This window comes from Gobio gobio, assembly GCF_949357685.1.
Source record: "Gobio gobio genome assembly, chromosome: 10".
Taxonomy (NCBI): Eukaryota; Metazoa; Chordata; class Actinopteri; order Cypriniformes; family Gobionidae; genus Gobio; species Gobio gobio.
Window position 1 is genome coordinate 6,754,683 of NC_137116.1, and position 14,316 is coordinate 6,768,998.

General features: G+C 37.0%; 1 protein-coding gene across 1 annotated transcript; it reads right to left on the reverse strand.

The window, feature by feature from the left end:
- Positions 1-9,390: 9,390 nt before the first annotated feature.
- ppp1r3c2b (protein phosphatase 1 regulatory subunit 3C2, duplicate b) lies at positions 9,391-14,316 on the reverse strand. Its single transcript, XM_079826572.1, has 3 exons — positions 14,178-14,316; positions 13,993-14,083; positions 9,391-11,094 (listed from the first exon to the last, which is right to left on the reverse strand). The coding sequence occupies exons 2-3, from the start codon at positions 14,004-14,006 to the stop codon at positions 10,338-10,340; spliced, it is 771 nt and encodes a 256-aa protein (XP_079682698.1). The 5' UTR covers positions 14,007-14,083; positions 14,178-14,316; the 3' UTR covers positions 9,391-10,337.

The window sequence follows — 14,316 nt, forward strand, 5'->3', positions numbered from 1 at the left end:
CCTGAGGATGCAAGACCTCATAGGAAGTGCAACCGGAAAAACGGACCACCTTCACTGGCTGTGGTTTGGAAATGGACGTTCTCATCAGAATCCCAAACATTCACACTGTGGGATTTGTTTTAGAACATGCCAAAGCAGGGTTCCCACTGGTCCTTGAAAGTTTGTGAATCTGAAGAAGAAAAAATTCAAGGCCCTGGAACATTTTAAAAAATATACCTAATCTGAACATTAGGGGGGTAACGATATTCAAACCGAACCGAAAAACCACTCCACCCACGGTTCGAACCGCGATAGTCTCATGTCGAACCGAACGCGTCTCATTCACCTTATCTTCCTTGACATTTGATTAAATAGTAATTAGGACACTTTTAACACCTAATAAGAGCTGTATTTTTTACTAAATATTATTATAATAATATTATTTACTAAATATACACTAACTTTTGTCTTCCAAGTGCATGTCACGTCACTTGGGCAATCGCTCAAGTTGCATGGTGGAAGGACAAAGAAAGCCAGTTTCCCCATTTAGCCAGGTAGGCTAAATGCTACCTTGGAGTCCCAGCAACAATGTAATTTTCGTAGCTTGTTGCGAAATAAAAAATGTCACCTCAGAAAACCGCTTTCTTGTCCTGTCAGCCGTTATACTGCACTCGAAGCGCACACTCTTTAGTTACACATGTATATCACGCCGTATATAAAGCGCAAGAGAAACTATGAGCATGCAACGTTGCAATGTCCATTTGTAAGTCATGAAATAAAAGTAAAGTACCATTAAATCACATAACTGGTTCGACGTGTGTTAGCTGGGAAGGCATGCAGTTTTCATGTTTCATTCAGTTCATGAAGTATTGAGTATTCGCCATGGTAACTGTTGTTTCCATAACCCCAAAATGCCACTTTATTTTCACTTTATGTTATTTAGTTATTTTTAAATGAGTGTGGTGGCTACTTTTTAGTATAAACAAAAACTGCTATTTAATATCTTTAACTTATAGGCCTATTTATTCTTCAGTATTAGTCATATTCATACAATTTATGTTTGTTGAGTAGGCTAAAGTGGGACATTTATTTGTGTGTGTCATCACTTTTTATGAAATAAATGAGCTTGTTTTGTTTGTTTTAAACATTATGGTAAATGGTAAAATGAGTAGATTATTTCTGACTAGTCTACTGTGGAGGCTTTTATTTCATTTTAATTTACTCAGGTTTGCTAACTGCTCTAAATAAAACGTGAAGCCAATGTATAAAGTTAATAAAGATAAAGTTAAAGGAACAAGGCAACTTTTTGGGACTTCGGCTTATTAACTGTATTCCCCAGAGTTAGATAAGTCCATATATACCATTCTCATTCCGTGCGTACCATAACTCTGTCTGACGGTACAATTTTTTTTCTTAAATATCCACATAAACATCAAATTGTTCGTCACTATAGCAACAGTAGACCCCAATTAATAGGCTATACCCCCGGGCCTCGAACATCACGTTCGCACAGGACCTCGCACCCCCCTTGCGACGGGCCTGACAATAATATTTCATAAAATTCCAATCCAAAACACTGACCTGATGAATCGATGGCTGCTTGCTCTGCTGGATATATATCCAAACACACCTGTAGCCATCATCAAGCACCATCGCGTTTGCTCTATTTTGAAAAAAATGGATTTTGCTACACGGACCATGAAATGTGTGCTGAAGGATACGGCCATCCCATCGGTAGTACAGACGGGATCACCCGCGACTGCGGTAAGTGTTCCGTTATGTTTTTAGATGACTAGCCTACTGTAACAGTACCATTAGCTAGATCTAATGTAACGTTTGTGACACTGTTACATGAATAGGGTGGTAACTACTGTATTGCAGTTTTTCCCGTGCTCCATGGATCGCCTGTAATGTTAGTATTGTGTTGTCACGAACGCGCTCTGCCACAGTAACAAATGAGCGGTGCTAGAGGTAATTCTCTGGACTGTAGCATTTACCTTGCTAATGAATTGGAGGGGGGTGGGCAGTTTAAATTTTTGTCTGTGGGTTCATTGTGCAAAAACAGCTACCTAGTCACGCTGGTTTTGTTGACGGATGTAACAACGCTGCTTCTCAGGTGCTGCGAGCAAATCACTCCCCAGAAGTAGAGCAGTGCTGCGCCTTCTGAGAACATAGTCCCTAGTATGTATACGTTTATAAGATGGCTGTGTCTCATGCAACCTTGTTATTTGTACACTCTGTGACTATACACATCACAACATGTAAATAGGAAAAGGTTGGCGTTATTTTGTCACTTATTGAGCAGAAGGCTAGCTGGAGCCATATACCTCCAGTCTTTGTGCTAAGCTAGGCTAGCGGTGGATGCGTCAGACAGAGTTATGGCACGCACAGAGATGAGAATGGTAATTATGGACTTATCTAACTCTGGGGAATACAGTTAATAAGCCAAAGTCCCAAAAAGTTGGCGTGTTCCTTTAAAAGTGAATCTAGTGTTATTATTGCTGGTGCCCTGCCATGAACCTTGACTCCACAGCAAGCAGAACCGAACCCTGGCCCCAAAACTGTGACATGAACCGAACCATGATGTATCGTTACTCTCCTACTGAACATACATCGATACAGGTACTTGAAAGTGCTTGAATTTATTTTGTGCAAGAAGTTTTCTGGAAAAATTCCATATTATTCCGCTAATGTGTTATTTTGCCAACATATGGCCTATGCATACTATTGCTTTACACGCATTTACAAGTCAGGTTAAGTGTTTCCCGCGTGAGGTAGCCTTCTTTGTGTTGTCCGTTGCCATGAAGTTCACACGCGCACGAAACTACTACGATGGGACCTCAACGTTTTCAGTGCTTACACCAAACCCAAATATGTTCAGTCAATGACTGTATATTGTGTTCGATAAACATAAAACATTTGTGATAATCTGTTGCCCAAATATTTTATTTATTGTAATGTTGAATTGCTTTGCTTGTTCAGATAATGAAAACCCATGAGGCAAGAAAAACTTCAAAGCATATTCATATGTTGTTAAAACTTCGGGTTACATGAGCTAAGCTCTTTCGGGTGAAATACATGCAAAAGTTAATATCAGATAATTTTAGAAAACAGTATAGAATGTACCGAATATTCTTCAGTTTTATGCAAAACAGAAATACAACAAATAGAATATCAGATCTCTGTTATATGGCCAAAAATAAATGCTAAAAAAAACGTTATGTCCTTGAATTTGAGGGTATTGGACCTGGAAAGTCATCGAAAAGTCCTTGAATTTGAGGTTAACCAAGGTGTGGGAACCCTGCAAAAGGCTTTCACAAAAAGAGGTAAGAATAAATAAGAAGAACATGAGCACTGAATGAGGTCATGGTCTGATAGTCTAGCCACTAGCCGTAAGGCCTGTGAGTCAACCATTCAGATCTTAAAGGGACAGTTCACCCAAAAATGTTTCATCATTTACTCACCAGCATGTCTTTTAAAGCCTGTATTACAAAAAGGAGAAAAAGCATCAGAAAAGTACTCCATGTGACTAGTGTGATGTATTGAAAGCTATATGATAACGTGTGAGTCAGCTTCAGCTATAAATCCACTTCCTTAACCCTCATCCGTCTCTCACACTCTGTAACAAATCAGTCCCTCGTGGGTCAAAATGACCCGAAGCCTTAAAATTATACCTTTTTTTTTTGCTTACACTTTATTTTAAGCCGTCATTAGCTATAATTCCATCCAAAGTTGCAAATGTAACTTAGTCTAAGAGAACATAATCGTCACTTCCTGATAAACTTCCGCTAAAAAGTCACTAAGAAACATAGGAGAAGCCACCATATATAATCATTTTCATATATAATAAATTATTTGTATCTCAGAGAAACTTGTGCGTCTCAATAAACTTGTTGTCTTGCTTTAAGAGGCAGATGCTGCCGTTTGGGAACGCAGTCGTGTAAGACAGTTCTAGGAGGGAAATATACCGAGCATCTTTGACAACAGACTTCTGAATGACCAAAACAGCGTTTCAGATGCTTTGCAAACAAGATTTTTCCGCTGGTTATACAGTTATGCTGTTACATCGTGAAAGTCATAGGATTTTTTTTATGCGCATTGAGGAATATATTCAGTAAATGTATTTCCATCGCAGTTTATGCGTATGTTTTCGTATCGGATAGAACATTTATCCGACTCAAACAAGCGCATACATTTTTATGCGCATTTTTAGAATTTATGCGCATCTTGGCGTTTCCATTCAGCATTTTTTGATGCGATATCCCACAATGCGCATAAATATAGGTGGATGGAAGCATAGCTATTGTTACAGTGTAATTATATATTTAAGTACTGAGTAATATTAATTAACAACATGTACTTACTATATAGGGTTAGGGTTTGGCTGAGGGTTAGTTTCATGTAATTATGCATAAATCTATTGTTATTACTATGGTACATTTAACATATGTAACAAGGACTCTGTAAAATGAAGTGTTACCTATTTTTCCAAATTTTTAATGTAATTTTTGGGAGATTTTTTATTTTCTTTACTTTAAATTACTAGATTTTATCAACAACAAAAAATTAAGCACATTCTCCACATTTAAATTCAAGATATCTTAACATTTCATGCATGTTAATTCAGCTCAGAATATCTAACATTGAGTGTCTCTGGCCACCTCTTGTGGAAATTTAAATTTTTTGTTTTAATTTTATGACTCTTGCCACTAGATAGGTCTGTATGGAGCAAATGAGCTGTTCCGCTGGGTCCTAAAGTCAGTTATTTGGTCTATCTCTTTAGAATGCATTTAGATACACATGTAGACATTTTAAAATAATTTTTTGGTAAAGTTTAGTTTTAATCTTGAGCATTTTTTTTTTTTTCTCTTTGTACTGAAACATTCCTCGCATTCCATTCATTCCGATGGGGGTCAAATTGACCCGCGAGGGACAGATTTATTACTTTTTTTCCATTTCAACCACATAAACTCCTTGGATCCAGTCAATTTTTTGTGTGTATTCGTGGTTCAAGTCTTGGACACTATCAAAATGACCTAGGTCAAAATGACCTGAGGGACGGATAAGGGTCAGTTCACCCAAATATTATCCCATAATTTACTCATCCTCAAACCATCCTAGATGTATATGACTTTATTCTTTCAGCCAAACAAAATCAGACTTTTATTAAAAAATATACTCGTTCTTCCCAGTTTTATAATGGGAGGGAGTAGCGCTCAATGTCCCGCTCCGCGGTCACGTCGCGATTGCGAATAAGTGCATTCACCAAGCGGCAACCTCCCGCAGTTTCTCTTGAAGCCAATACGGAAGTGACTTAAACTGCAATTCATCAACTGGCCGCTAGAGACAGGCTCCAGAAGGGAGCAGAATCTCATTGAGCCCCATGTTAAAATACCCAACTTTACAGCAGAAAAACACATGTTTACAGTCAAATTGGTACGGTACAAATTGTGTTTTTGGACTATACGGCTAATTTTGCCCTTCATGAAAACTGTGAGGGGGGTGAATTTTTTTATAACTCATTTGTTTACATTATATAAAGCCTTAAAGTTCTGGATAATTAAGGGCGTGGCCACTTTGAGTGACAGGTGGTTTGCCGTTTGTCTGCTGTCTGTTAGTCATCGCGTCAACTCAGCTCCACCCACGTCCCGCCTCTTTGCCCATTTTCTATTATCCGGTAGTGACGCGCTGCCAAGATGGCAACGGACAGCTCGACCCTACTTTACACTTCAAAACTGCTCTTCAGAATCCTATGGGTGACGTCACGGACACTACGTCCATATTTTTTACAGTCTATGGCATTCACACAGGGAGCAGTTTAATTAATTGACAAAATAAATATAATTTCACACAAAAAGTGCTCAAAATACACAGAATAAGCATGTCTAGTGTGTTTTAACAAGAACTGGACTATGTCAGAAAAGAAAATGAAGAATCAAAAAATATATATTGAAGATTTACCCATTTAAACTTGTTTTTAATTATTCAGTTTGAGTGAAATTATGATGTATGATTAAAAAAAAACTAAAGTAAACTGCTCAAGGTCCCGCTCCACGGGCGCGCTGTGCGATCTGCTCAATGTATGGATTACTTTTATAATGGATGGATGCACTTTTTAGGGCTTCAAAATCTCAGGTACCATTCACTCCCATTATAAAGCTGGGAAGAGTCAGGATATGTTTTAATATAACTCCAATTGTGTTTGGCTGAAAGAAGAAACTCATACACCTAGGATGGTTTGAGGGTGAGTAAATCATGGGAAAATGTTCACTTTTGGGTGAACTTTCCCTTTAAGACTAATCATATCGTAATCGTATAGGCTAAATCATGTTTAATGAATTATGTAAGTGATTCTCTTTATTTTTATATAAAGTTATTTGTGTTATCAGAGTCTAATCCCTGGTTTTGAATCACCTGTAATCAATATGAGTCTTTGTGTCTGTTGAAACATGTATAAATGTTGAATTAACTGTCAGAATGCTTTAACAGAAACGAATAAATAAAACACTTCTGAGACTTTCTGCATGTTACTTCTGTGTGAGAATGAATGTATTTCAGTTCAGCTTTTAACACGGACAGTTTAAGTCTTTATGGTACATAAAACATTGAAAAAGCTTATTATAATGTGGAACTGTGGTACATTCCCTTATCTTTGTTTCTGAGTCGCATGTCAAAACAGTGGCTGAGCATGACCTTTCAGTTTTTGGGTACAAGTGAGAAAGCCGGGGCTGAATCAAGCTCCATAAATTCAATAAAGCATATCAAAAGAAAATGGATGGAAAACAGCCTGAAATTGTTCATGACATATTAAGTTAAAGCTTTATTTTTTAAGTAATATCATAATGTCAGTGTATATTCCGAAATGTGTGCATCAAATCACTGATGTGGATTCCAAGACCTCTATGGTAATATTTGATAACTGAGAGCATCTGCATGTAATACATAATTCTGATCAAGATTATGATTATGAACAGGCAATTTATAATCAGCCTGAACAAACACTGATCTGTCTGTCTGTCTGTCTGTCTGTCTGCTGATAAGAACAGGATTTAGCAACGCCCTTAAAACTCTCAGTGAATGAATGAGATCAATTACACCTCTCAGTTTCACTTCCAGCAGGGATGATTTCATTATGCGAGGCATTTAACATGCAGCGTGAGATCAAAAACAATCTCTCAACACGCATAAACAACATCTTTTTCTGATCAAGTGTTCTCATGCGTCAGTCCAAAGGCCTATGTCAGGTACCAATCCATGGAATTAATAGATTAAAATGGATTAGTGACCAAGCCAAAAACATCCTGGGATTTGACTGCACCTCCTTGAGGAATACTAGGTTGTGTCCCAAATGAAATTGTGTTTTAGCTGGAAACATTTATAACCCAATTAGATATTCCAAACGGAACAATTGTTTAGCTCAGAAAAAGTTATTGACTGTAGAAATCTTGTCTGAGATAAATATAGGAGGAAGCCAGGTGTATATTACTTATATATAGTAAAATACTTACTATAAAAACATTTAAAGGGGTCCTATAATGCCCTTTTCACAAGATGTAATATAAGTCTCCGGGTGTCTCAGGAATGTGTCTGTGAAGTTTCAGCTCAAAACACCCCACAGATTGTTTATTATAGGATTTTTTGTGTGTGTTTCTTAAAATGCAAATGAGCTGCTGCTCCCCGCCCCTTTTCGGAATAGGGTGGAGGCTAAACAACAACAGCTGGAGTGTGGAGATCCTCACACAACGAGGAGTACAATTTGCAAAAGATGGATGTTTGACCAACTTCGTTTTCAACACATGTAAGTAAGTACCGCACGTCATATTTTGTGAATGTGCTTGCTAGGACACTATACAGTGGTGTGGGAGTACAAATTTAAGAAAGTACATTGTATTTAGCATTTAAGGTATAGATAATAATTCTGGGGTTTTTCCAGCAGGAGATTTCCTGCTGGGCCTGTTTTACAGTGAGCATTTGAGGTATAAAGGAAGATTGTTGAGTTTCCAGCAGGAGATTTCTGCCGGACCTGTTTTCAGACTCTCACCGTCGTTGCCTCTATGCGTTTGAATAGTTATGCTGATTAGGAGTAGAATTGGTGATACTCTGTCTGGGCGAGTTTTCCCTCTCTGTATATTTAATTTACATGCTTTGTTCAACCTCAATGTAAATCCCTCCCCCTTTGGAATGTATATAACCTATCAGGTATGCTGTTTGAGTCAGACTGTTTTCGGACGACCTGCAGCACAGAGAGTTCTCATTAAAAGAATAACTTCTGTTTGATCCCGAAGTCTCCTGGTCTTCATCTTCTGAGTTTCCTACACTTTAGAAGATAAAAGTTCACAACAGAGGCTAAAGTTACCATTGTCTCTGTATTCACAGCGATCAAAGCTATGTCATTAGTTTTATTTTTAAGAAGTAATAAGTGCGCTTTAAGCGCTAAGAACACAGTAAGAGACAATGGTAGCGTTAGCCACATTAGCACATTCAGAAAGGCCATTTGCAAACACACATTATAAAGTGCAGTAGCTACTTGTGTGTTTTATGAAGTTGGATCACGAAGGGTTGGATTTGATCCATCTTTGAGAAGCAAATCCTGCGTTTACTGCCCCTCATTTGCAAAGCAATCCAGTGTACAATGAATGATTCACACAAACATATGAATTTAGCTCATTCATTGGGCACATTCCCTTCACAAATGAAATGAATCCACTGCATCCTCAGTGGCTCAGATAAATAGATAGAGCGAGGGTCGAAACACGGTGGACTGTGTAACAGAAATAACAGCGTTTTGACGCCAAGGCAACAACACTACCACAACAACTCAGCTCAACATGACCTCGCCCCCTTTGTTGTGAGTTCCCGGGGGCTTTATGTACATTTTAGGGTTGGGGACATCACTCGTGAAGAAGCTTGTTGTGGTCCCTACCAGCCGTTTGCTGTAGTCCTTAAAAAGTAATTTCTTTAAAAGAAAATATTAGCCTGGCTCCGCCCTCCTATGTACATCAGCTCAATTTTCATTTTCCTTCAGGACCCTGTCTGGGATTGCAGCATATTCTCTGGCTTTCTCCGATTTTAACCGGTCCAATGCAGCGAACAGAGGGAGTGGCTGAGAACGATAACGTTGATTGCTGCGTTCCAGTTCATTTTTATTATGCCCTTCACTCGTTAACTATGGAAGGCCAACAGGGCCAAAACGTGTGAAACTGACGCGTAAACACGTAATTACACGTTTTGGCCCTGTTGGCCTTCCATAGTTAACTTCCCTCCGTCTCGTTTACTCAGATGTGCGTCATTACTTACGTTGCATGAGAGCCCACTGGAGGAACATTTGCAATGGACTGAACTGGAACTTCCTAAGCCCTTGATCACTTCGAATCCACTATGGAGTTGATTTATTATTTATTTTTTTCCTTTACGAAATTGTTTAATGCAGCATTCTATATGTATATAGGTGTATTTGGGTTGTTTTAAATGTTTTTAAAAATAATCATTGAGTTGTTTGTGGTTGGGTAAATTAAACGCGATATGCGGTGACGTCACAAACGTGTTGCATTGTGGTATATGAAGCTGCCTGAAATGTACATATGAAGTAGACTCGCTCCCTCTGTCAAAATCGATGGAGCAAGGGTCTGTCCATATAAACTTCCCTTGTCCACTTCGTGAAGTGGAACGCACTTCAAAATGGCGACGGGGATTCCCCAGAGGGGAAGTGCTTAGGGAAGTTAGCAAGTGCGTGTCTAAAACTGGAGTGGAACGCAGCACATGTCGTGCGCTAGTTTGAGATGACATACGTCACGAACAAACGTTAGCGATTGGTTATGGCAGATCCAGAGTGGCTCTGGGCAGATCCAATAGTTTTAAACTTCAACAGAGTACCTGCCTTCAAGGAAGTTAACGCTTGTCAATGGAGAGTGGCCAGACTCTCTGTACAAATGAAATGGACGAGAGTCTGGTAGGACCAGGCTAAGAAAATATCTCCTTGCTTTGAACTTTGATTGTTTGAAAGTTGTTTATACTCAAACAGCAAAATTACACACAAACTAAAGTTTAAAAAGTCAAATCATAATCAAGGACTCCTTTAAAATTATCCACAGGTTTAATAAACATATTAGTGCTTCATCTTACAAAATAAATCTTACATTTATTTGATATAATTAGACATTTCTCATAAAAATACATTATCCACAGTATGTAAACCTTTCCACAAGATATTTATAAACTTTGGTAAATTAATCAATAATCACATTTTCTAAAAAAAAAAAAATTCTGGGAACACTGAAAACAGTGATAATGGCACAGCATTTCGGTCAGCTATGTGCTAAACGGGTCAAAGTGCAAAGTTGACACAGTGAAGCTGTCATTCATTGGACAACAGCAGATTCAGTGCCACACACATAAATACAGTAGTTTTTGCCATTATTATTGTCCCATTCAGTGGCACCGAACGCAACCGGTAAGTAGGAGGCACAGAACTCGATGCGCTCGCGCGGGTCTAATCGTTCAGGAACACTGATGTTAAACTCAAACACGTCAGTCCCAGGTTCCTTGTAACACTGATCCAGGTACGTACACGGTACGTCCAGGTAACTGCGCCAGGAGTCGAAAGTAATCCGGATGTGTACCGCTTTCTCAAAGCAGACATTCTTGACGCGCACGGTTCCCAGAATGCAGCGTTTGCTGACGTCGCAGCTCTCCAACAGCACCATGCGATCCTGAAGCCGGCTTCTGAATGCCTGGAAATCTCTGCAGGGCTGCTCGAACCCCAGACTCAAGCCCAAAGTCTTCTGAGCAGGCTCCGTGGAGCAGCTCAACTTCTTCAGTCGGGGTATTTTCAGCGGTTCGCACAGGATTTTGTCCTCTTTCTCGGAGAACAGGCGCACTGTGATGAGCGAAAGCCCTTTGGCGTCAGCGAACGCGACGCGTTTCTCCCTGCGGCCGCTCTTGATGAGGCCTGAGTGTCTGTACTCAAACAGCGGCTGAGGGGAGATGCAGGGCCGCAGGGGTTTGGAAGAAGACACCGTGAGCAGGTGGTTGATGTGAGGAGAGCCTCTGCACCTGAAGCCCATGGCCACGTCCACAGATCTCACGGAGACAGGCGGGCCGAACCGCGACATCACACTGGAGTGGGAAAAATGGGATAAAAGGATGATTTGCAGGATTCGCTTTACCTTTGAAAAGCTTGACATGAACTTTTCTGCTCAGCAGCCGCTGTGGCTAGTGGTTTTCAAAAGTTACTAGCCACTCAGCATTTTCACTGGCCACCATTTTGACATTGATACCAAGGGGAAAAACTGCCATATAGATATTTTTAATATTCTCTCATAATTTGGCAGCAGGTTTATTAGGCTGCTGTCACTTTAAGAACTGACGCACAGATCCATTATACTTTTACACAGTATGTGTTTTCTTTCTCAACTGTTTACTTTCACTAAACTGACTGTGTTTACGTGAATACTCGCCAAACCCCTAAGACTTTCGTTCATCTATGGAACACAAATTTATATTTTTGATGAAATCTGAGAGATTTCTGTCCCTCTATTTACAGCTACCCAACTACCACGCTTCAAAAAGTTCATAAAGAGGTTCATTTTCATGTTACGCAGCACGTTCGGTTGAGCTTCTGTTCACGTTCACTGATCAATGTTTGTATGTGAATAAAAGCCTAAATTCAATCTGTTCATCATATAAAGCGATCGTGTTTCTTCAGAAAATGTGCGTAGCTGTCAATGGAGGGACAGAAATCTCTCAGATTTCATTAAAAAGATCTTCATTTGTGATCCAAAGATGAACGAAGGTCTTACGGGTTTGGAACGACATGAGGGTGAGGAATTAATTACAGAATTTTCATTTTTGGGTGAACTAACCCTTTAAATGCATGCTCTATACTTGAAAAATACATGTAAAATACACGTAATTCATGTAAAACCGCCAAATAAAGTGTTAAGAAATGCAACAAAATCAAATCAAACTATGTAAAAATGAAATCTTTAATTATATTTCCAATAAAAAAATGCCTATCAAAGTTGTGTCCTCACTTTGTGTCAACTCTGTCGTTGTTGTTTTTTAAAAATATATAATTCTGAATAAACCAGGCAATGTCTTGGTCATCTTTAACTCTGAGGACCACTTTCCTATTTCTGCCCATTGCGGATCTCACAGTAGGTCAGCATCTCAAACTGTACTAACCGTCCTAAATAGTATGTGACGTTATTCAATACTATTTAGGGCGGATAGAGTGGATATTGGGACATTGGGAAGCAGGGTAGGACACATAGTCCTGAAAGTTTTATATTATATCAATGTTGAAGTCTCTGCGGTCACGACTTTAACATGTCAACTCCGTCATCCCGGTATGATCATTTCTGTAAATAGTTGTGGGATAAATCTTGGCATTTTTGTTATGTTTATTAAGGCTGCTACAACTGAGGAAAAAACTAAACTGCTCCACTGTACTACACTGTAAAAAAAATATTTAAAAGTTACCTGGTTGCCTTAAAATTTTGAGTTCATTGAAATTAAAAAATTTAGTTAATACAATGAACATTTTTGAGAATCGACATCACCCTTTATTCAAATATTATTAAAATATGTTGTAAGCATATTGCGTAATTGTGTTTTATTTGTAATAACGCAGTGAAACATGCCAAATTATGCTATTTTCATGATTTATCACATATTTTTTTAAGTTTATGTGGTTCAGATACAATAATATTTTGAGTTTCTATTTGTTAAACCAATTTCCTTCATTGTATTAACTAAAATTTTTAATTTCAATTAACTCAAAATTTTAAGGCAACCAGGTTACTTACTTTTTTAAGTTAAACCAACAATATTTTTTTACAGTGTGGTTAAGATGGAAAAATATTCAATTTTGTCAACTCTTATATATATATATATATATATATATATATATATATATATATATATATATATATATATATATATATATATATATATATATATACATATATATATGTATATATATATATATGTATATATGTATATATATATATATATATATGTATATATATATATATGTATATATATATATATATATATATATGTATATATATATATATGTATATATATATATATGTATATATATATATATATATATATATATGTATATATATATATATATATATATATATACATATATATATATATACATATATATATATATATACATATATATATATATACATATATATATATATTATTTTTATTTTTTTTGCATATGGGGAATTATTCTAATGTTGTTTTTCATTATTTTTTTACATACTGTATATATTTGGCCTGATTCGCATGCCTTGTATACATAACATCTTTACAAAGATGAATGTTTCTGTTAATTTTTAAAGAAATATTTTATTATTTTTTCAATTTATTGTTTTAAAATAGTAAAACATCAATTGAACTACATTATATTGTCTTATTTACCTAAGAAGATTGGTTAAATATGCTTAGTATTAAAAAGTAGGGTAGAGAATTAAGGCATTTAGGAACTGGATTGTTCATAATATAGTGTGAAAATTTTTTTTTAGAAAATGTATTTTAACACTCCTTTACCGAAGACCAATATTACATAATTGAAGACTTTAGACTGTTGTTGGACGGATCGAATTAAAATAGCATGCGTCTGACCGAGTTGACACAATTAAGAAGTGAATAAATGTACATTTTTAGGGTTTTCATAAAAACCTGTTCCCGTATGGTTCATTAGCTGAGACCTTTGTCTACTAATATATCAGTTTATAATAATGTATTATTAAATAATAAAAACTTGTTTTGTCCTTTATCTCAAGAATCAGTTGTTTTGCACTTACAAACAGTAATTTTATGTTGAAGAAATATTTTAGATCCTATTTTTACTTGCAGAAATTCCCATGACTTTTCAGTGGCAAAATGTATTACTTTCCATTACTTTTTCAGTCAGATTTGTTGAAATTCACCAATATTTTTAGGTTTTCCAGGACTGGGATTTAGTATTGTGCCTTAATCGGACAATAAACTTACTTTGCACAAGTCATCTTCAGTGTACAATAGTGAAATCCTCCTTCAAAAGTCCTTTCCTCCCAGATGTCACACACTTTAAACTGAGCCGATGCTGTAAAAACATACATATAAGTTAGTAAATTAATAATTATCACAGGCATATTTTACCCAAACTTCTAATACATAGTAAAAAAAAAAAATCTTACTGTGCTTTGATTTTGATCAATGCATTATCCACTGAAATCCTTAAAAATATTATCTTTTGTATTTTTTATGTATTTTATCCGTTGTATTAAAGGACACACGTTGTGTGATGTCTCTGACTACCTGCTCGTCTGCTCATCT